Source organism: Molossus molossus, unplaced genomic scaffold (genome assembly GCF_014108415.1).
Source record: "Molossus molossus isolate mMolMol1 unplaced genomic scaffold, mMolMol1.p scaffold_m16_p_16, whole genome shotgun sequence".
Lineage (NCBI taxonomy): Eukaryota > Metazoa > Chordata > Mammalia > Chiroptera > Molossidae > Molossus > Molossus molossus.
Genome location: NW_023425351.1, coordinates 2,165,345 through 2,187,799, shown reverse-complemented (window position 1 = coordinate 2,187,799; position 22,455 = coordinate 2,165,345). Strand labels below are relative to the sequence as shown.

General features: G+C 53.0%; 1 protein-coding gene across 2 annotated transcripts; it reads right to left on the bottom strand.

The window, feature by feature from the left end:
- Positions 1-2,265: 2,265 nt before the first annotated feature.
- LOC118631817 (carbonic anhydrase 13) lies at positions 2,266-22,437 on the bottom strand. Of its 2 annotated transcripts, XM_036264441.1 has the most exons (7): positions 22,393-22,437; positions 18,201-18,398; positions 16,005-16,123; positions 11,082-11,177; positions 9,829-9,891; positions 8,919-9,074; positions 2,266-3,758 (listed from the first exon to the last, which is right to left on the bottom strand). In XM_036264441.1, exons 1-7 carry the CDS (start codon positions 22,427-22,429, stop codon positions 3,639-3,641), a joined length of 789 nt encoding a protein of 262 aa, XP_036120334.1. In that variant the 5' UTR covers positions 22,430-22,437; the 3' UTR covers positions 2,266-3,638. The 2 variants fall into 2 exon arrangements, with proteins under 2 accessions (XP_036120334.1, XP_036120333.1); XM_036264440.1 differs by lacking the exon at positions 2,266-3,758 and having other exon boundaries at positions 8,762-9,074.
- Positions 22,438-22,455: the final 18 nt, after the last annotated feature.

Below are 22,455 nucleotides of genomic sequence, written 5' to 3'. Positions count from 1 at the left end.
TGCAACAGAAGGAGGACGGTTTGCCAGAAGCCGACAGTCGGTGGGGCATTTCCGTTGGCAGAACCCAGGGAACTGCTTGGCCAGGAGCTCCAGTGACCACAGTAAGTAGTTTGGGCTGACATTCAAGGCTTTAAACCAAACTTAGAGAAAATAACACCGTTCCTCCGGCCGAAGCAGGATGTCGGGAGTCGAGGGCCCGTGCGGGAGGGCCACAGAGGAGGGGTGACCCCGCAGTCTGAGCTGGTGTGAGCTGATGTGACTGTGAGTCACCCTTTCATAGCAAGTGGCTGGCAGAAAGCAAAGACGTGGGGACATGTGGGACACGGGCCAGCTTGAAGGCCCCTACTCGCCAAAGCAGAAGTTTGCCTGTGAGAACACAGCGATAATGACAACAGATGAGCGCCCCCGAATGAGGTGGAAACTGCTAAGTCCATCTAGGAAATCAGGGAATGCAGTAGACGTGGAACAAGGAACGGGATGTTGACGCGGTCTCCACACGCACGCCGCGTCCCGACAAAGGACAGAGGGCCCTGCCTCGCAGCAGCCCAGCAGGCGGCTTGGGGAGAAGGTGCTTGGAAGAGGGGTCAAAGCAGCCCCTGTTCCCACGCAGCAGCCAGGGCGCCAACCACGCGTGATCCGCATCCAGTCACAAGGACCCAGGGGCAGACCCGGACTGAGCCCTGCTGTGAAATCACTGACCTGTGCCTGCTGTAGAGTAAGGCCACGAAAAGCCAAGGCAGGCCCTGCTGGTTTGGCTCAGCCGGGAGAGCGTCAGCCTGCGGACCGAAGGGTCACGGGTTCCATTCTGGGCAAGGGCATGCACCTGGGTTGCAGGTTTGATGCCCAGCCCTGGTTGGGGTTGTGAGGAAGGCAAACAATTGATGTGTCTCTCTCGCATCGATATTTCTCTCTCTCTCTTTCACTCTATCTAGAAATCAATGGAAAAATATCCTTGGGTGAGGATTTTTTAAAAGCAAAGCAGCCCTGGCCAGTTTGGCTCAGCGGTTGGAGCATCCACCTGTGGTCTGGAGAGACCCGGGTTCGGTTTCCGCTAAGGGCATGTACCTCGGTTGCAGTTTGTCCCCCGCCCTGGTTGGTCGTGTGGGTGGCAGCCACTCGATGTGTCCCTTTCACGTCGATGTTTCCCTCTCTCTCTCTCTTCCTCTCTCTCCCTCTCACTCTATCTGTACAAAAAATGGAAAAATGTCCTCGGGTGAGGATAAATAAATAAATAAAATAAAATAAAAAGCAAAGCAAAGGCAGACAGGGAGCGGAGCCCAGTCTCCGGGGAGGGAGTTGGGACAGGCCAGGTCACGCCATGCAAGGCACTGTCCCAGCTCACAGGACATACACACCCAAGTCCATAGCAGCAGGATGGTGACGTACGCTCTGATAACTCAGAACAAAAATGCTTTCTGCTCTGTTGGCAGTTTTCCTGAGTCTGAAATTATTCTCTAAATAAGTGTAAGAATGTCATCTCGTTCCATTATGCTCATTTTAAAACAGAAATAGATTCTTCTGTTATCCTTTCTCAGGGACATCGTTATGGCCCCATGAAATTCTGGAGCTGGCCCTAACTGTCCCCGTCTTCAGATGACGGCCCACGAAGCTCTCGTTCCAGCAAGAGGAGGGGTGAGGGCAGCCGTCCAGCAGCAGAGGGGCATGACCGCGGGGCGGCGACAGAGCCAGACTCTCAGCCCAGGGCTGCCATGATCTCATCCCCAGGTCCCCAAGGTGATTCGAGGTTTGTCTCATTTTCTTTATTGTGGTTGAATCCAATTTAAATTAAAATCCACAATGCCTAACAAGCATATGTCTGATATGTGTTGTGGGAAACCAGAGACCTCTGCTAGAGTGTAGAACTCTAATATTTCCAGGAGATGACATCTTGAACACACACTGAGAGCATCCACCTCTGAGAGAAATAAATTAGCAGACAATCTTCAAGAAAGTCGGTATTGTGTAAACATTTTCAGTCCACAGAAAGTCCAATGTGTAGCAGGGAACGAACCAGTACTGTTGCGGAAGCCACGTGTTACCAAGGAGACCCCTTCACCTGGCAGTCAGAATCCCCACCCTACATGCCCCCCAGGTACAGCAACTGTCCTCCGAGTGTGAAACACACTCCTTTTTCGGGCTAAGGTATCTCACAACGTGTCTTTCCAAACTCAGGAATTGCCTTCCCATGGGTGTTCTTGACACCATTAGAATGTCTACCCCAGGTGGAGTTAATCATGTTCCTTCAAGAAGAAACCACTTGCCAGAGATAACTTACATTTTACTTGTTACATTAACTTCAGGTGCATTTGATCCTCAGCAGCAAGATAGTTGCTAAAGATGTAATAAAACTTGTTAAAGATTTGATTCAGTAGCTATTTACTAAGCATGAACCTCCTGCCAGGCCCCAAGCTGGGTCCTGGGGGACCACACTGACCAGCTGTGAGCCCGAGGCCCAGGAGCCCGTCTCCTGCCACCACGGAAATAATTATCACCCAGCTCTGACACCCAGTTACCCCATGAAGACCCCCCAGAGTCATTTCAACTACGACATCTACACCCAGAGGAACACAGGGGCCCTGAACAAACCGTCGGACTCGAGGAGACTCGGGCAACCTTCTCTGAGAAGGGGATAGTTGATTCTTTAATGCATAGTGTCTCTCCTTGTACCAGAAACAGCAAAGGACCCCCAACCCATCCCCCTTCACCAAACACAAATACAAACACACCAGAGTAATAGGTTCGAGTGAATATCAAGAGCCACCTGACAAGATTACTTAGGGACAAGGTTAAGGAGAGGTGGCTGTGCCCTGGAAATGGGGGTTCATGGACAGCTTGTACATTTATCTGAGACTCAGGTGACTTTTTCCACCCATTGACAGAAGGAGCAGCACAGGACTGTCCCTGCTCTGTTGCCAAAATGCAGGGAGAAGTGGGCCCAGCTTCACCAAGCCCTGGCACGGTGCCTCCTGAGCTGTTCGCGTCAAAGGACCGTAATGGGCAAGTTGACCGGCACACATCTGACTGACCACTAGCCAGTTCACTGATGCCATCAGTGCGTGTGATGTACAGTACCACTCACAGGAGTCTGAAGTCTTCTATCCGAGGACTGTCACCCAATCTGTGTGGGTTGTTTCTGGGCCGCCACCACCAGCCCTCCTCCTGGCCATTCATCAAAAGCATCAGCAACCTAAAACCAACCTCCACTGCAGAACTGGAAACTGCCAACTCTGTGAACTGGAATACTAGCAAGACGTTGAGCAGAATGACCGCTTTAGAAAAAGGTCTAGAATCGAACTTCTCGCCCACGCCCTGGCCAGCTGACTGGTGCGGTCTCCACAGCGGGGGAGGAGTTGGAGGCGGGCTGAGCTGGGGATGGCCGGCCGTCTCCGCACGGGGGAGGGGCACATCCCATGGGTGTTCACACGTGTGGCCCAGTGCTTCCTGCTCGGAGACCGGGCACCACACCTGGACAGCAGTCCGATGGCCGGGAGCAGAGGTTCCTGGTGCTGCTGGGCGGACGGTACCCGGTACCCGGTACCGCAGACCAGAAGCCTAGGGAGGAGCGTCAGGAGGGACTTTGTGTCCTGGTGGTGCTGTCATCTCTCCGAGGGCACATCGGGGTGGTCCAGGTTCAGCTGTCAGTGGAACGAGGCCCGCACTTGGCGGCCCTTCAGAGGCTGCGGCGGGCGGTGGTTGCTCAGCAGGAAGGCGGCCGGCTGGCCCTGCGCGGTGCACAGGAGCGAGCGGAAGGCGGCCAGCTGCGGGGGAGGGAGACAGCGTCAGGTGCACGGTGTCCGGGGCGGCCAGCTGCCCGCCTGGACAGCTGAGAAACACAGACCCTCCCCTGCCAGGAACGGGACGCTGCGGGTCACGCGGGCAAAGCAGCTCTTCTGCTGGACGCTCACGCCCGCAAACGCGCTGGCGTTCTTCGTTCGACCGGGCCAAGTCTCGAGAGGAAGGAGCATGTGGGGGGAGGTTAAACGAGCACAGAGCCAGCCCAGACAGTGTGGCTCCGAGGCTGAGCGTCGTCCTGCACCCAGAGGTCGCCGGTTCGATTCCCAGTCAGGGCACACGCCCAGGTTGTGGGCCCGTCCCCAGTGGGGGCGTGCAGGGGGCGGTCAGTCGATGTTCTCTCTCATCTGTGTTTCTATCTCTCTCTCCCTCTCCCTTTCTCTCTCACAAAAACAAAACATTAATAAAGAAAAAATATTAAAAAGAGTACAGAGTCAGAAATCAGAGTGTCGCCTCAAAGGCAAAATGGGACCCTGGAACCGGCACTGGCTTTCTGAGCCAAGTCCCTGGTTCCGCCGCGGCCCAGAGTACGTGCGATTAGAACACCCGAAGGAAGCGAAGAGAGGGTGAGGCGCAGCATACGTCAAATTTAACTCACAAGGAATCAAAAACTTAAATGTAACAGCTAAAACTATTAAAGCAGAACAAAATATTTTGTGGCATATAGTTAGGCAAAGATTTCTTCAACAGTTTTCTTTTGCACAAACTATAAAAGATAAATTGATAAAATGGAGTTGGTTAAAATCAAGAACTTTTTCTTCTCCAAAGACCGAGTGAAAAAAAAACAAAACAAAAAACAAACACAGACTGGGAGAAAACTTTTACAGAAACAAGTATTGGAAGAGCACTTTTATCTAGATTATACAAACAATTCCTGCAACTCAATAGTAAGACACAACCCAACTTTAAAATGGGCAAATGATGTAAACAGATACTTCACAGAAGATACATGCATAGCCAGTAAGCATAGGAAAAAATGCTCAACATCACTGCTCAGATCAATGCATATCAAAATCACGCCCACCCAGCCCTGGCTGGTTTTGCTCAGCGGTTAGAGCATCGGCCTGCAGTTCAGGGAGACCTGAGTGCAGTTCCCGCTAAGGGCATGTGCCTCGGTTGTGGTTTGTCCCCGGCCCTGGTTGGGTCGTGCAGGAGGCAGCCACTCGATGTGTCCCTTTCACGTCGATGTTTCTCTCTCTTACTCTCTCACCCTCCCACTCTATCTGAACAAAAAATGGAAAAATGTCCTCAGGTGAGGATAAGAAAAGAATAAAAAAATAAATAAAAAATCACACCCACCCACTAGAATGGCTAAAGTTAAGACAGGCAACACCAAGTGCTGACGAGAACGTGGGACAACAGGAAAGCTCGTTATTGCTGAGAATAGGTTAGCCCTTTGGAAGCAACATGGCAGTTCCTTATAAAACTAAACAAGAGTTTACCCCTCGACCTCGAAATGCAGTCTTAGGCATTTCCACGAGGCACAAAAACTTGTCCGCAGAAAAGTGTATACGTCAATTATTCCGAGTTCCGAGCATCCAGGTATGGATAGCTACATTCATAGCATCTCCAAACGAGAAGCAGCCCATGGGTAAAGAGATTTAAAAAAATAGTGATATATCCATACCACAGAATATTACTCAGTAACTAAAATAAATAAAAGGGATGCCTCTCGCCTGGCCGGTGTGCCTCAGTGGTTGAGCGTCAACCATGCACTGGGAGGTCGGCGGTTTAATTCCCAGTCAGGGCACATGCCCAGGTTGTGGGCCTGATCCCCAGAGGGGGGCGTGCAGGAGGCAGCCAATCGAAGTTCTCTCTCATCGATGTTTCCATCTCTCTCTCCCTCTCCCTTCCTCTCTCTCTAAATTAATGAAGAAAAAAGGGGGGGGGGGTGCCTCTTTAAAACATTATGCTGAGCAAGAGACCAAACATAAGTGTATGTCTGTGTAATTCCACTTGAACAAAGCCTAGTGACAGAGCCAGTGTGTCCCGAGGCCGTGGGTGAATGGCGTGCAGAGGGCCGAGGCCGTCCGGGGCCAGGGTCGGCCTCTGGCCTCCGCGATGCAGGGTCCGCTTCACTGCCGGGTTGTACAAAGACAGAGCTGTGGCACCCCGAGGTCCGAGTGTGACTGTATGCAAATAACAGCTTAACAAAGGAAAGAGGAGAAGTTTTAAAGAGCCTAGAATCAAAGGCAGTGCGCGCACGGTGGGTTGCGGCAGGTGAGCAAGCCGATGTGGATAGCGCCGCACAGCCGGGGCTTGGCGAGGACGGCCAGCCGCCAGGGCAGCGGCGGGCCGGACAGCAGAGCGTCTGCTCCTGGCCTGGCACTTAAACCCACATCTCAGGAAGTGACTCTGGGGAGAGCATGCACTTGAGTCAAGAAAAAGAACACGAAAACCCTCTGATCCGCCCTTTAGGTCGAACAGGGACTTGGCAGAAAGGGCGGTGGGCACGACTGGCCGCGGGGCTGCAAAGAGGACTCACGGTGGGGTCGCAAAGTCAATGGAACGCTCCCGCAACTTCAAAAATAAAGAGTGTCCTCACTGAGAGGGAAAAGCATCTAGGAAGCGATCCTTAAGTCAGCGGCATACACAATGGACATTTTCATTTCACTATGTGTAAAAGAACTAAGCAACTGAGGATCTTACCAACCCTCTCGTGTTTTGGTTTTTTGTTTTTGTTTTTGTTTTAAATCCTCACCGAGGATATTTTTCCATTTATCTTCAGATAGAGTGTGAGGCAGAGAGAGAGAGAGAGAAACATCAGTGTGAGAGGGACACATTGATTGGTTGCCTCCTGCAGGACCCTGACCAGGGCTGGGGATCGAACTGCAACCAAAGTACGTGCCCTTGACAGGAATCGAACCCGAGACTCTTTGATCCTCGAGCTGACGCTCTAACCACTGAGCAAAACTGGCCAGGGCATCGTATTTTGAGTTTTTTAATAAACTTTTTATTCTAGAACAGTTTAGATTTACGGAATTATTGCAAAGACAGTACGCAGGGTTGTTGTCTGCCCCACACGCAGCTTCTCCTACGATTGTCGTCTTACGTCGGTACATTTTCACAGTTAATGCACCAATACTCATGTCATCCTTAACTGCAGTCCATCCTCTACCCAGATCTCCTTTGTTTCTATCTAGAGTCTTCTCTGCTCTGGGATCCCACCAGGAAACAGTGCTACACTTAGTTACATCTCCATTTCCTGCTCATGATAATTTCCCAGGCTCCCCTTGTTTTGTGATGTCATTGGTAGTTTTGAGGAGTACTGATCAGGTATTTTGCAGGATGTCCCTTAAATGGGCTTTGTCTGATGTTTTTCTCATGGTTAAAACTTGGATTGGACTTTTAAAATATTGTTTGCTACATTCTTAAGTCTTAAAATCACTATAATGCCATAATATAATAATTTGAATTATTACTCAGGTAATGACTTCAATATGGTTGCAAATAAAAATGTCTGGCATTAGAGCATTGGCCCTTGGACTGAAGGGTCTCGGGTTTGATTCCCAGTCGAGGGCATGTACCTGGGTTGCAGGTTTGATCCCTGGCTCTGGTTGGGCCGTGCGGGAGGCAACCAATCAATGTCTCTCTCACATCGATGTTTCTCTCTCTCCCTCTCCCCGCCCTCCCTTCCACTCTCTTTAAAAATCAATGGGAAACAATATCCTTGGGTGAGGATGAACAACAAGAAAATGTCTGTAAGTGTTCCCAGTGCTGTGGGTTTAAGCGAACACTTCAAAGTGAATCACTAGTCACACTAACACTCTAAAACTCAGCTCTCATTTCATACACTCTACTGCACAAAAATCGAGCTCATAATTAACAATAATTAATTGAGCCTCAAATACGATATAGCAGTGAATTCACAGCTAGGCAGTCATAATCCCAAAACTTGCAGAAAGTTGTCTCGATTGGGTTAACTTGATGCATTTTAAGGAACTAATATATATTTTGATACTTTCTCTTCCAAACCACAGGTGGATTTTTTAAAAGTTACTTTCTATACGACTTTAAGGAATAAAGATACCCTTGAAATCTTAGGTAAAACACGACCCCTTCTCATTGCTTTCTTGACGTTATGATGTGTTAACACGTACTGTTTCTCTGTTCGAATTTCACAGGAACTGTGGACGTAAACACGTCAGCACAGGAAGGGGAACGGAAGCCACCAGTGAGGCACTGACAGTCACAGGTCATTATCCTCATGACACAACGCACCTTAGATCTGATGCAAAGGCATTCCCAGCAATTTTCATCAGGCAAGCTCTGCATAAGAATGCCCCTGGTATTATTTGTCCTTCCCCCTAAAGACAAGGTCAATGTGTTCCTCACAGCCAGGGGAGAGGTTCCCTGACATGAGCTGCTAAAGGCTTTGACGGGGAAAAATAAACAGCTAGGCAGGTGGGCCAGCTCCGAACAGAAGTGCTCCATCAGCTGCAAAAGTATTAGACCACATCCTTGCTGAGGTTTTGCCATATATAATTGAAAAAGAAAAAACAAGGCCCACTAAGACCAGCCTCCCAGGACACACAGTGTCCATCTGGCAGACGCTGGGGCACTGGGGTGCTGGAAAACTGGGGTGCAGGTTCCTGGCCCCCCCGCAGAGTTTCTGGGCAAAGACCCCCCCAGGCCACAGACTTAGGAGGAGGAGAGGGAAGAGGCCGCCTCACGTCTAACTTACAGCCCTTCAGGCGCCCCACGTAAGGTCCATCAGCAAAAGCCAAAGGCCACCCAGGTTTCTCCAAGTCAGCAGGTGAGGGTCCGGAGCTCCCTGTCCGATTTCTGACTGTGAAACCTGCGAGAGGTGAAGTCTAGGGCCGGGGTGGAGAAGAACTCTGCCTTTGAGAGCGGCCTCCTGGTCCCATCGGTATCCCAGCCCCTTGTGTCTCAGACCAAAAAGGAAACAGAATGGAACGGTCTGCCATACCCGGGTGTCCGTGTGTCCGTGTGTCTGACAGGTGGGGAAGAAATCACTGCATCACAGAAGGTCCAGTTAGGGACAGAAATCCCGTCTGGTCCAACCACCCGTGTGACCAGCGAGGGGAGCAGACACCAGAGAGGGTTTGAAAGAAACACAGCCCGTTTCCTTCACGGACCGGGATGAACCTGGAGCAGCGCCGTACCTGTTGAGAGCTGATGCTGATAGGCTGTTTCAGAATGATCCACGTGACACTCTCGAGAAGAGGCGGGACTGTGAGAGACCCAGGGTACGTCCAGTAGTCCCAGGATGGAGGGAGCAGAGACAAGGGGTCGAAGTTTGTGAACCGAGTCTGTTTGCCCTGGGCCAGAAAACAGAACACCACAGATGCAACGGGGAACTTTCCACAGACCTCAGAAACACACGCCCCACGAAACAGGACTTCACTGGGATCTACCCATTCACGGAATTAGTTAGTATCTGCCTTTTGTATTTGAAAAAGAATATCCAGCCCTGGCTGGTTTTGCTCAGTGGTTAGAGCATCAGCCAGCGGACCAACAGTCACGGGTTCGATTCCGGCCAAGGGCACGTACCTCGGGTGTGGTTTGTCCCGGCCCTGGTCGGGTCGTGCGGGAAGCAACTTGTCGATGTGTCTCTTTTGCATCGACGTTTCTCTCTCTCTCTCTGAGGATAAATAGAAATATATCCTCCAGTGAGGATTTAAAATGAAAAATGCATTTCTTTCATATCTGCTTTCATCTCGACATTTTAGAGGAAGTTGGGCATCGCTGAGCTGTATTTGAAAGGACACGATTTGTTTTCATATGAATCGTGTTTAAACTGTGTTGCAGCCAAAGGCTTGTTCTGTAAAGTTCTGTGATAGAAACCAGTTATGCGTAAATAGATTGATGAGAGTATTTTAGGTTGAAGGCTCCCTCGTAAATTCAGGAGATACGCGACACGTTACTTCTGCTCTACGGGTCAAGGACACCCGGCCCTGCTTCGAGGGGGGCAACTCACAGGCTCTGAATCGGGTCTGTTTTTAAAAGAAGATCAGAGAATTCAGCAGAAAACAAGGACTGTATTAGTCATCAGTGAATGAGAGTTAATTTTACCTTTTCTTTGATGGAATCCAAAATGTCAGTAATCTTTTGCAGCTGGGGATTGACTTCACCAATCTGAAAACATGACATTTCATGAGAAGTGGTTACTGCTGGAGATCAGGTCTGAACCACTCCATTTCAGTCCTGATTTTAAATTATTTTTAAAAAAGAAAACACCCAAGCCAGCCCAGATCAAACTGTCATTGCTGGATGCAGCCCCCTTGGCCTTATCATGCTCACAGAATCTGAACAAGGTCGTCACAGGCTCCTTGGGAAAACTGTAAGTGTGACCCCGAAACTGGCGGCAACGGTTCGCTGTCTCTGCAGCTTTTAGACGCAGGCGAGCCAGCGAGAAACCTGGCTCAGGGAGCTCGCATCACACCGGCACTCCGAGACCAGGCCTGCCGGCCAGACCGGCCACACGGACCACCGTGACGGCGGCTCAGCCTAACCTGGCCGAGGCCCCGGATCAAGGCCCCGTGTCACCCTGAGCAGAATTCCTCGGGATGTGGGCGCCTCTTCCCCGTGCCCGCAGATGCTGTGACAGAGAGCACTGCCCTGCAAGAATGTGGTCCCAGTGGGCGTGGAGCAGCCCCGCCCACACGCAGGTGGGCCCCAGTGATACCTGTCTGACCACTTGTGAATAAGACAAAAAATACAGCAACAGAAAATGGTCGGTGCATTCGGGACAACAAACCAGTGTGGTCCAACCAGTGCTTCAGGAGTCGGGAGGCAGACTCGTCTGCCCTGATACCGTGCGGTCATGGAGAGCCCAGGACAAAGGCGTTCTTCTCGGGGCCTCACTTGTCACTTCGGCAACTGTTGTTGCTAATCAGTAAGAATGATCAACAGGCAACAGGAGAGGCTGGAAGACAAAGCTCCCAGGGCAGCTCTGGGCCCTGAGAGGAACCATAACCAGAGAATCTGACATCCATTTCAAGGGAAAACATGGAACCTAGGACTAGTTTACTACTTAGAAACGGTAGGCCCTGGCCGAGTGGCTCAGCAGGCTGGGCGTCGTCCCGTGTACTGAAAGGTCGCCGGTTCGATCCCCAGTCGGGCACATGCCCAGGCTGCGGGCTTTGTCCCCCGGTGGGGAGCGTACAGGGGGCGGCCAGTCGATGTTGCATTCTCTCATTGAAGTCTCTCTCTCTCCCTCTCTCCCAAAAGCAATAAACTAATAAAAAACAAGGCGGAATGTCCGCTCTGAGACCGACACTGCACCCAGCCGAGTAGCCGGTCCCGATGGGACGGGCGGCTCTCACCTGCAGGAACACCCCCAGCACCGCCAGTCCATCAGGCTCATGCGCCGCCTCCACGAAGCTGGGGTACTTGTCTGCGTTCCAGTGGACCATGTGGAGCTGCAGGGGGGACACGGCACAGCACCTGCATGCCCAGGGGTTCTGGGGCCATGCACGTGTGTCATGATACATCACGCACCCCCGACCCACTGCTCCCTCACAGGCGCCCGAGCACCCTGCCACCCGCCCGCATCCAAACCACCTCAGCCACTGTTCCCAGGTGACAAGGGCCCCTTGTCTCCCACCCTGGGGACGGCCACTGGGCAGCCTGAGGTCAGATCCCAGCCCGTGGCCGCATCCAGGCTGAGGCGGGTAGGGAGTCCGTGGTGCCCAGGACGACCCTGCGGGGAGGACGTCGTGGGCCCTGGCTGAAGGCTGTGTGGCGTGAGCTGCGGATTCTCCTCAGGAGCCACTGCTGGACGCAGTGCTCACGCACCCACACCTTCTGGGCCCAGAGCCTCGCGTTAGCCGGGCGCAGAGGCTGGTCCTGGAGGCAGGGGCGTCAGAGGGAGAAGGCGAGGGGCGGAGGAGCGGAGGGCCCGGAACGCTGGAAAGCAGCTTCACTAACTCCCCCACTCTGCCCACAGGCATCCGGCCTCTGACAAACCCAAAGGTGGCCAGGCGGTGGCCAGGCGTCCCACCACCACACATGGCACCGTGTCCTAAACACACGGGCAAGTGGCAGAAGCCAGTCCTGGAGGGTCCCGTTCCTGCTGAGGGAAGGACAGACCGAAACGGAAGCCACAGGGCCTGTGAGGGAGATGGCTTCCCATGGGACCTCCTTCGAGGGACCCTGTCCCCAGGGAGGACCCGAGGGACCACGCACACGTCGCCCTCCTGCAGGGGTCTGTCCGTGGGCCTAGTCTGCTCGGACACATGCTTGTATCCGGTCCTTTCCAGGTAGCTCCACGTCGCAGACAACGACTACGGAGGCTTTCTGGATGAAGAAGGGTGACCGTAAGCAGTGACCTCTACACCCTGAGACAGTGCAGCCGGGAGGGAGCAGGGCCCAGGCCATGTGAGAAGGCGAGGCAGGACCCTTAGACACGGGTGAAGGAACACCCCTCGGCTCACGGACGGACGGTGCTGCACTGGGAGGGCGGGAAGGACCGCAGCTTGTTCACGCCCGATGCCCACACGCCGCGCGCCTGGTGGGAGACCACCCATAGACAGAAACACGGGAGATGACTCCGCAGGCTCACGGCACCACGGGTCAGAAACAAATGTGGAAGTGAAGAGAGGAGTCTGTGTCCTGCGCTGGGTCAAGAGCAGTGACCGGGCCCTGCAGGCAGCAGAGCACGTCTTCGGTCTGTCTACACGCGCCCCTCCCCCACACACCCCTGGCACTGGCTGCTGCCCCTTCCCTGGAGCTGGCCTCCCCCGTGGCATTTGCGTGTGAGCCGAGGGCAAAGCCACGCTTCCCGACAAGCACTGAGCTGTGCCGTGATCTGAGCTGTGGCAAGATGTGATTACAGCCCCGGAGAAAACAGAAACGATGGGGTTCTCCCCACTGGGAAACAACTGCTGAATAAGGGTGTTATTCAACTTGGGTATTTTTATTTCTTTATCCTCCCCCGAGGACATTTTTGCATGTATCTTCAGATAGGGCAGGAGGCAGTGAGGGAGGAAGAGAGAGAGAGAAACATCGATGTGAGAGAGGCACATTGACTGGTCACCACCCACACGACCCCAACAGGGGCCAGGGACAAACTGCAACCGAGGTACATGCCCTTCACGGGAACTGAACCCAGAACTCTCTGGTCCACAGGCCAACGCTCAAACTGCTGAGCCAAACCGACTAGGGCTAACAGGTATTTTTAAACTGTATACTATTGATATGTAAAATACACCTAGTGTGCCAAAAATCTAATATTAAATCATAATTTTACAATCAACTACATAGTTAATAAGCTCATATATATATACACACACATACATATATACACATACATATACATATATACACACATGTATACACACACATACGTATATACACACATATACGTATATACACACACATATACACACAAAAATACACACACATATACACACACATACATACACACATACACACATATACACACATACACATATACACACATACACATACACATACACACACATATATACACATACACATATACACACATACACATATACACACACATACACATATATACACACACATACACATACACACACACACACACACATACACACACACATATATATGTATGTATGGCATAAACTGCAGTCAGATACCCCCACATGTGGGCATCCATCAGCTGCTGGTTGCAGCTGGGTAGCTCCTGAGATGAAGCCTTCACAATTCACAGCCTGTCCTTCTGTCTGGACTATCATGAGTCATCAGATTTAGCCCCAAATTAAATTTCATATGTTACAGCTCTAAATGGCTTTTTCCTTTCATTTTTTCCTACTTCTTTTTATTTATTAAGAGGACGCAACGTGACGATGGTCCTGAAATCAGGTACAAAGTAGCAGGAAAACCACCTCCAGGCCTTCTGACCTGTCTCCAGCTTCCCTGTGCCCACAGGGGGCGCCGAGCTCTGTAAAACATGCAGCATGCTCGGCACCCCTGCTCAGACCACCCGCCGCGCTCGTCCTGCCCCCTCGGATGCACCTCCTGCCCACCCAGACGCCCGCGGCCTGGCCCCACCGCTTCTCCAGGACGTGGCTGTGACGTGTCTCACTAATTCCAATCCTGGAAGCCAGCGTCTCTGTCCTCTCAACGCGAACCTGCCGACCTCGTTCCTGCCTGCGGCTGCTGCTCCCGCTGAGCCCGCTTCTCAGAAAGCTCTCTCTGGGTTTTCTCTCGATGGCTTCTGGTCATTCAAGGGGCCCTTGCTGACCACTCGGCCACTCGATGTGACCACGTGGCAAAGCTCCTGTCATGGGTCCCATTTGTTTGTGTGGTTACTGCCCACCTGGGACACCCGCACACTGGAAAGCCAGACTTCTCTCTCCAGCAGAATCCCGGTATCACAGAAGACACCTGCCCCTCCCCTCCTCACCCTCGAACACTATCAACCAGGCCACCTGGTCTCCCCTAGAGCCTCCTCACTGACCCCCTTATCCACTCCTGCTTCACCCCAATCACTCCTCTAGTAACAGCTTGAATGACACTTTTTAAATACTAAAAGGATCACTTTCCAATTCAAAGCCAGTCGGCGTCCTTGCTCTTCAAGGACAGTTCATGGCCCTGCCAGCTCCTGCCAGCCCCACCCCTCGTCCACACTCCAGTCGTGCTGCCATTCTCTTCTTCCCGGGTGTGGGCTCTCTCACCCCAAGCCCCACGCGTGGATCTGGGGGCCCACGCTGTCCCGGCCTGCTCCTTGGCTCACACCTGCTCCCCCACAGGGACACATCCCCTGACCATCCCACCCGCCCAGCACTCCTGTGGGCCGAGCACAGTAAGCCGGGCAAAGGTGGAGGATGAGGTGGGACCCCAACATGTCCTTAGGGTGCATGGAGGACGGACGCAGGAGTTCGGGGACAAATGACCTGAGGAGACGAGGACCCTCTACTCAGCCGCATGCCAGTGAAGCCCCGCCCACTTCGAGAAGGACGGTCTACAGGGAGCCTTGCAGGGCGCAGCTCCGCGCCTCCGGCACATTCCAGGACCGGGTCCTTCTCGGGAGGCCGCTCGCCAACGCAGAACAACCTCCCGGGGGGCTACACTTGGTGTGCAGACGGGGGCCACATTTCCCAAGCGGCTTCAGAAAGTGACAAGCCAGCTCTCCATCCCACAGAGCTTCTGAGAGTCCGAACGGGCCAAGTTTACACACAAAACTAAGCAAACGTGACAACTACTCGACGATATAAACCGAGGCACCGCACTGACTTGAGGCCTCGCCTGCCACAGCCCGGGCATCTCCGCCTGCTGTCACGGAGCAGCTCCCACTCTGGGAGCCCCTGGCCTGGGACAAGTGCCTCAGGGAGCAAATGACCTTTGGGTTCACGGCCCCAGACGGCAGGTGCATCAGTGGTGGGAGAATAAAACGAGAAGGAAGTCGGTTGCTGTGTGCTGGCTTCTCTGAACAGTGCGGCTATGGGAGGGTCTAACTCCCCGCTCAGTGACCCTGAGGAAGTGAAGGACCTGGAGCCCGACGGGGACATGCTCCGTCTGCCCAGACGGCTCTCGGCCACGCTGTTCTCGCCACAGTAGCTTTGGCCACGTCCTGTGCTAATCCTTCCATGTCACGGCCAGCTGCAGGCTTTACCCGCATTATGCTGCGTCCTTTAGCCAGAGGGTCAGAAGGAGCCGAGTATTCTTAGGGAATCGAATCAGAGAGAGAAGGAGCAACTCTCCGGCGAAACAGAAATCAGACTTGACTGTGTTCTGCACACCAGCGACTCAGTGAGTAACAGAAACCAGCCCACGGCTGTGGATGGACAGCCACGGAAGGAGCAGGAGAGTGTGTCTCCCTCCCCACTTGGGCCTCTGCCCTTCTTTCTCTCCTCTGTCACGTGGACTCGACATGACATTGGTGCGTACCTGTGTCGGGACCAAGTACGCACACAGCTGGGCCTACAGCCAGGGCTTCTCCTGTCCCTCCTCACGGGCCCTTCGGGAAGTGGGACAGAGGCTGCAGAGCGTCTGTGACTGGTACGCGCAGCCCTGTGCTCCCGGTGCTCCCAGAGCAGTCGCTCCGTCTCCCCAGGTGCCCATTCCTGCGGCGGGCGTGGCACCCTCGCGCCCAGGCTCAGGGCCACCTGCAGCTCCTGCGCTGACAGACTCACCACAAAATGAGGTCACAGCACAGGCTGCTCCCCAGCCCGCTCGGACCCGGGAAGTCAAGGAAGTCTCCCCCGCGCCCCTTCCCTCCCACCAGAGGACAGCGCGAGGGGAGCTGCGTGGGGGCTTACCTCGGCGGCGTACCGCACTCCGTCCACCACGTGCTCCGAGCCGTGGTCGTCGGCCGACCCCCAGTGCAGATGAAACTGTCGCAACCTGTACCTTCCGGTGAGCGGACCCCCGTGCAGGACTGAACGGCAACACATTTCGAGTTGTTAGCAAGGAAAAGTGGAAAAGTGTGTCCGCGTGCGGCCCCACCCACACCTGCCTCCTGCTCGGCGTGTCGTGTCCCCGAGGAATGTGCGCCAGCAGGAATGGAGCTTTCGGGTGTGTGGGGAGCGAAAGCAAACATCTGAGACGGCGAGAGTCCGCAGGCGGGTTTGCAGGAGCACATGAAGGTCCCGGCAGACTCTGGCTGGAGTGCAAAAGGGAGTCACTCGAGGTCACGCTGCCCCGAGGACGAGGACCTGACGTGTGGAGGTCCACCCTGAACTGGGGAGCAGCCTGGGAGAAGAGCCTTCAGCATTTGGAAGCCCTGGGCTCGGACTCACTTGACCACCCATGACCTTGCACAAACTCTAACCTTGAAGCCCCAGCTGTCAGGTCCGAGACCTTAGAGTCCCGTGTCCCCTCCCAGTGCTTGGGGCAAAGGAGAAACCTGCGCACACAGCCCTCAGCCTGCCTCAGCACGCAGCTCGCTGGGCCCGGGAGCTGGGATTGCTGTGACTGTGGTTTCTGCAAAGACAGGCGAAGTGAGCACAGTGTCCATGCTGGATCCTGTCTGCTCAGAAGCAGGAAACACGGGACACAAGGAACTCTCTGTAAAAGTCCACCGGATGCTGCCCCTCGGGCAGAGTGTACTTCAGCACTTTGCCTCACAGACATGCTCCCCAAAACTGGCAACGGAATCAGATGGTAAGTGGACAGGAAAACTTCTTAATAGAAAATAGTCCTGCCCGGCCAGTGTGGCTCAGTGGGTGAGCATCAACCCTGCACCAAGAGGTCACTGTTTCGATTCCGGGTCGGGGCACATGCCCAGGCTGTAGGCCCGATACCCAGTGGGGGGCATGCAGGAGGCGGCCAATCCATGTTCCCTCTCATCCATGTTTCTCTCTCTCTCTCCTTTACCCTCTCTCTCTCAAATCAATAAAGAAAAGAAAATCTTCCTAACGTGTCTCCTGCCAATGAATCTCTACTGGGCAGGACCTAAAGGGTCCAGAGGCCCAGAGGCACCCACCACCCACCACTAACAGGACGGATCTCCATGAACACCAACAGTGCGAAGCTGACGGGCCAGGTGCAGCCTTAACAAGAGCTGGGTCTTGATCACCCTCCTCATTAGATGTTTACATGCACATGATTATAGGAATAGTTGCAAAATGTGTCAAGAATGACCCACCTTATATAAGAAGGAACAATGTTAAGAGGTTCATGTGCTGTTTTCTACAAACACCAAGAAACAAAAGGGAAAGCTGGTGGGCTGCCGGCGCAGAACCTCCCCAGCCAGGCTGTGGACGGTGAGTCCAGACCTCTGTGCATCAGCCAGCACTGGGGACACCTTTGTCCCCGCGTGGGCACGTTCGATCAGCAGACCTGGGAATAGTCCCTGCTCAGCTGCAAAGTGATGCCCTCTCCCCAAACGCACCCAAGCCTCTGTGGGCTTCAGCTGCGTGCCTCCATCTGGGTTTGTTTCTCCAGTTTTAAACGGGAGGTGGACTGGGTGCCCTTCCCTTCTAATCCTCAAACCTGCCGAGGGAAAAATTGGGAAGCATGTGTAATAAAATCTTTGGAAGGCTGAATGGTCAGAGGTCCTTTAGACGCACTGGGACCCGGGCTTCTCCACGGGAAGTAAAGGTGGCTATTGTCCGAGCCCTCTGAGAACGACAAGAGGGGCGAGAACCTCCCACAGCGACTGCAAGTGATCCTTCCACACCTACAACGCAGACGGAGGGCTCGAGGAGTCTGCCCACCACTGACAGAGAGGAGACGCCCGCTCGCTGGCCAGGAAAAAGGCCATGACGCCCACGGGCATATGTCAACAGGGAGACGTCCGAGGATCCTGGCCGAGCTCTGGAAAGCCTGCTCCGAATCCAGGCTGTAAACTCGGATCAGCACAGCTCTGCCCCCTTGAGGCCTAGCCGGGCTCCACAGCCAGGGTTTGCACTGAGTGTTCCCACCTGCGAAGGTGACAGCGCGTGTCTACTGTGCAGGAAAGGGAGGAAAGAAGGACCGTCCAGGCGTCCGAGCCCATGCCCCCCAGCGCCCACCTGACTTGTCCTCCGTGTCATCGAAGTCCACGCTGAAGGAATGGCCACTGTTACTGATGATCTTCGCAGAACTAGCGTCGTATTTGATGCGAAGAGGGCGGAGGGAAGAGTCAAACTTTGCTTCTTTGGCTTTAATCTCAATCGGGGATTGCTGGTCCCCATCAGCGATGGGGAAAAGTTCATTCCAGTGAGCAGGACCTTGAACACACAGAACCAAAAAAAGGACTAAACAAGTGATTTCACACAACAAATCCTCACTGAGTGCGAGGCCCTGTGCTGAGAATGAGGAGGGATCAGGGCTAATGAAGTACGGCCGTCGTCCTCAGGACCTTCGCGTCCTGTTGTGTGTTGACACGCTCTAAGTATAGGTGTGGAAATGTCCTGGTTTGCCTTCATTCATTTTCAGAATTAAACGAACCCTTGTAGACAAAAGAGCACGTATGTTTTATAAGGTGCTTTCCAAAGGTACCGGTCTGCCAAACTAAAAACAGTGGCACAATTCATCACCGAGAACGAGGAGATCCAGTGTCAGCTCCAAGAAGAGCGGTGGCAGCTGCAGCGCTCGCCCCGTTTTCGGCTGAGAGAACGACAGGAGCTGCAAGGCTGCAGCACACAAGGGCGTAGTTAAGAGTGCCCCCTTCGCCCTTCCATCACTCGATGGTACCTTCGGGAGTCACCCAGGCCTCACGCAATGTCCTGGAATATGCAGCCAGTCATCTGCAGATTCTCACATGGGATGATTCAAAGGCGATGGCTACCCCATGTCGGGAAATGTAATATCATGGATTACCTGCTGTGGACTCAGACGACATTTTATTTCTCTTTCTACGTTTCAGGAAGTCCTTCTGTGGTTATTTCGCCAATGCTACATTTGAACTCCAAAGCAAGGGCCACTGGTAACCCTGACCCTCTCTCTACTCAAAAAGCCCCAACTGCATCAAGTCCCTCAATCAGACCTAAGTTGGTAAATTAATGTGAGCCCACAGCCCACAGTTCCCTTGTGTAGTCTCTGTGCTCCTCTGGGGGTCTCGATTCGAGTTCTGCCTCAAAACCAAGGGCCAGGTGGCGGCTCCAGGTAGGTGCCTTGTCCACAGACAGACCTTGATTCCTTCTGGCTCAGACGCTGTCATCGCTGCCGTTGTTCCTGCAGCTGGCACAGCCGCCACCAGCTGAGAACTCAGCACCACTGAGGAAGCTCTTCCCGCCCACCTCACCAACCACTGACCTGGTTTCTCCCAAACGCAAGTACTTGTACAAATGACACAGCATGACGATGAACTGTACGGTGACTAACAACATAGGTATTTTCAAAGATAAGATTTAGAATAGAGTTTGAAGAAATGCAGGTATGTCACAACTGAGAACAGCTTCGATCTCTAACTCGCATGCTCGATTACTCATTTTGACAAAAAAAAAAAAAAAAAGTGTGTCTTCCTTCACATAAGCTCCAGGTGGAAGACATCACAGCATGAATGCACACCTCACACACAACTCAGAAGCTGTTTTCTCATGAGTCTGATGCTTTGGACTAATCAACTTGACCGTCGGAAGTCCTTGCTTACAGCCTCTTACAAAGAGGGTGCCGACAACGGAGAAGGAAGCTTCGTCCGCTCCCGAAGCCAGGCCAGGCTGTGAAGGCAGTGAAAACGGAGCTGAAGGGCGTCCACAGCCGCACGTCACCTCCTTCCGTCAGCCTAAGACACTGTGGCTTGAGGGCAGCCGCCCAGGAGAAACAAGCTTGACCATGGGCTGTCACCAAGCTCCCCCGCCTACCGAGTCAGCCACGAAGAAGACAGAAGACAACGGCACCCTTGTGCTCACTGCGGACGGCAGGCCAGCAAGCACCAGATCAAACGGGCCGTGAAGAAGCTCTATGACATTGACGTGGCCAAGGTCAGCACCCTGCTCAGGCCTGATGGAGAGAGGAAGGCACAGGCTCTGCTGGCCCCTGACACTGATGCTTCAGAGGTTGCCGACAACACTGGGATCATCTAACCTGAGTCCACCTGGTTCACTCTAAATATAAAACTGTTACACTGTAGCCCTGGCTGGTTTGGCTTAGTGGTTGAGGCATCAGCCCGCAGACCAGAAAGTCCTGGGTTCGGTTCCCGCTAAGGGCATGTACCTCGGTTGCAGTTTGTCCCCAGGCCCCGGTTGGGGTCGTGTGGGTGACAACCACATCGATGTTTTTCTCTCTCTTCCTCCCTCTCTCCCTCCTGCTCTGTCTGAAAATAAATGCAAAAATGTCCTCGAGTGAGGATTAAAAAAAAAGTTACACTGTAAAAAAGAAGTCCTTACTTACAACTTATTATAGAAAAAGCACTTCATTTCCTTATTTATTAGGTCCTGTCACTTACCTTTCTGGTGCTCTCACAATCTAGTCCTTGTTTTCTATTTCAGGGCCACCAGGCCTGACTGAACCTGGAGAGATCAGGCTCCTGATAGGCAAGGGTGTGTTTCGACATGCTGCTGACTTCCTTCCTTCTCATGCTTACTCTCCTGCTCCCAGTTCTTATAACCAGACCATTTTGAAAGACTCAATATTAAATATTAACTACTAGGGTGGGTTCATTTTCCTGCCTCTTAAGAACCCCCCCCCCCCCCCCATTTAAGCACTGTGCTATGGAGAGCAGTGGTGTTCCTTCCACTGATTCTGAATATGCATACGGACACTAAGTTCTTGGTGACTGTCACGCTTTCTAAACTGAGCCAATAAAACTGTGGAAGGGTGAAAGGTTAGGAAGAAGTTCTAAGCCATTTGTGAAGGTGCCCCCTGCCCCCCAACCCCTGCCCCCCAACCAGCCGCCTCATTCACAGCCTTGGCCAGTCTACCAGCCACACACCACTCCCAGGGGGCCCTGCCACAGGTGATCCACTTACAGGTGTCTCCCCAGAGTGCTGTGTCTGAAGCAGGGCAGGTACGCCCCTCCCTCACTCTTAGAGAACTAGGAAATCACTCCTTGCTAATGGCTTGCCTAAGAAGGATTTAAAAATTTCTGAAGACAGCTTCAGTGTTTTCTCATATATTATAGAGTAATCAAAACTCACTGGTCGAAAACATCATTCTCCCTAAGCATAGTTAGGGCACACAATAACTATTCATCAACAAAAATAAAATTTTTCCAGCAGAGAAGGAAATGAAATGAAACAGATTTTGTGGGTTTTTGCTAAACAAAAATGGGAAATTAGCAAAATATAAGTTTATAATTATAGCCTCCACCAGGAAGAAATCCACCCAACATACCCCTTTCATTTTTAAAGTCCTAAACTTGACTTGCTACCATTTTTTCAAACTGGCAAATTGATCACAGCTTCAAAAGGCTACAGTTAGAAGTGAAAACTATTGCTTTGTGAAAGTAAGGTTTCTATAAAATTCGACCATCCAGTACTGTTCAATAATATATGTTAGTCCAATAATAATAATTATTATTCATTGGCATAATTTTGATGCTGACTCACTATAAGGCTTTCTTGGTGTCTCTTTGCAATTGGTTCAGATACTCAGTATTTGCAAGAATGAGTTCAGTTCACGGTGGAAAATAAGATGGGTTTACTCTGATGGTGAGGACAGAGAGAGGAGAAGTTTGGGCGGCATTTCTGCAGCACCCACCAGTAACTGGCTCTGCCCACGAGCTCTCATTTCGGTAGTCCTTGGGCACCCTGGGTGTCGGGGGTGCCTGCGGGAGCAGCGGGTCAGGCTGGAGGGCAGCCGGAATCGACTTCACCTTCCAGAAAGAACCTCAGCCGGGTGGGGCCAGGCAGGGGCGCGGGGCGGTGGCACGTGTCACCGTCACTGGAAAACCTGCATTTTCAGAGCTGCGATTCAAGTTATCCACATGTCTCAAACTTGTGTTCGTGCGTGTTCCACGATTTCTTCCCCGGCGTGAATAGCGAACTTACCAGACAGAGGGAGGTTGTCCTCCCGCATTCCCGTGTCCTGGGACTGCCTTTAACTGACCAGCACTGTCAGCAGGGCAAGTCCGCCCCTCCCCCGGCTTCCCAAGGGCAGTGCAGGCCAGACATGAAGTCTGGGGTCCCGGGCACCCTGGCCCCAAGGGCGGCCCCCAAGTAGTACCCGACAGCCCCAGGGCGGGGTCCCAGGAGTCCAGGCGTCCGAGGGCGCGGCGGGACCGTCCCTGGACACCCCCCCATCCCTTGTCTCCCCAAGTCTGTCCGTCCCCTGGGCACTCACCATTGTGCTCGGCGTATCCCCAGCTGAGCCGCGACATGTTCCCCAGGAGGGAGGGAGGGAGGG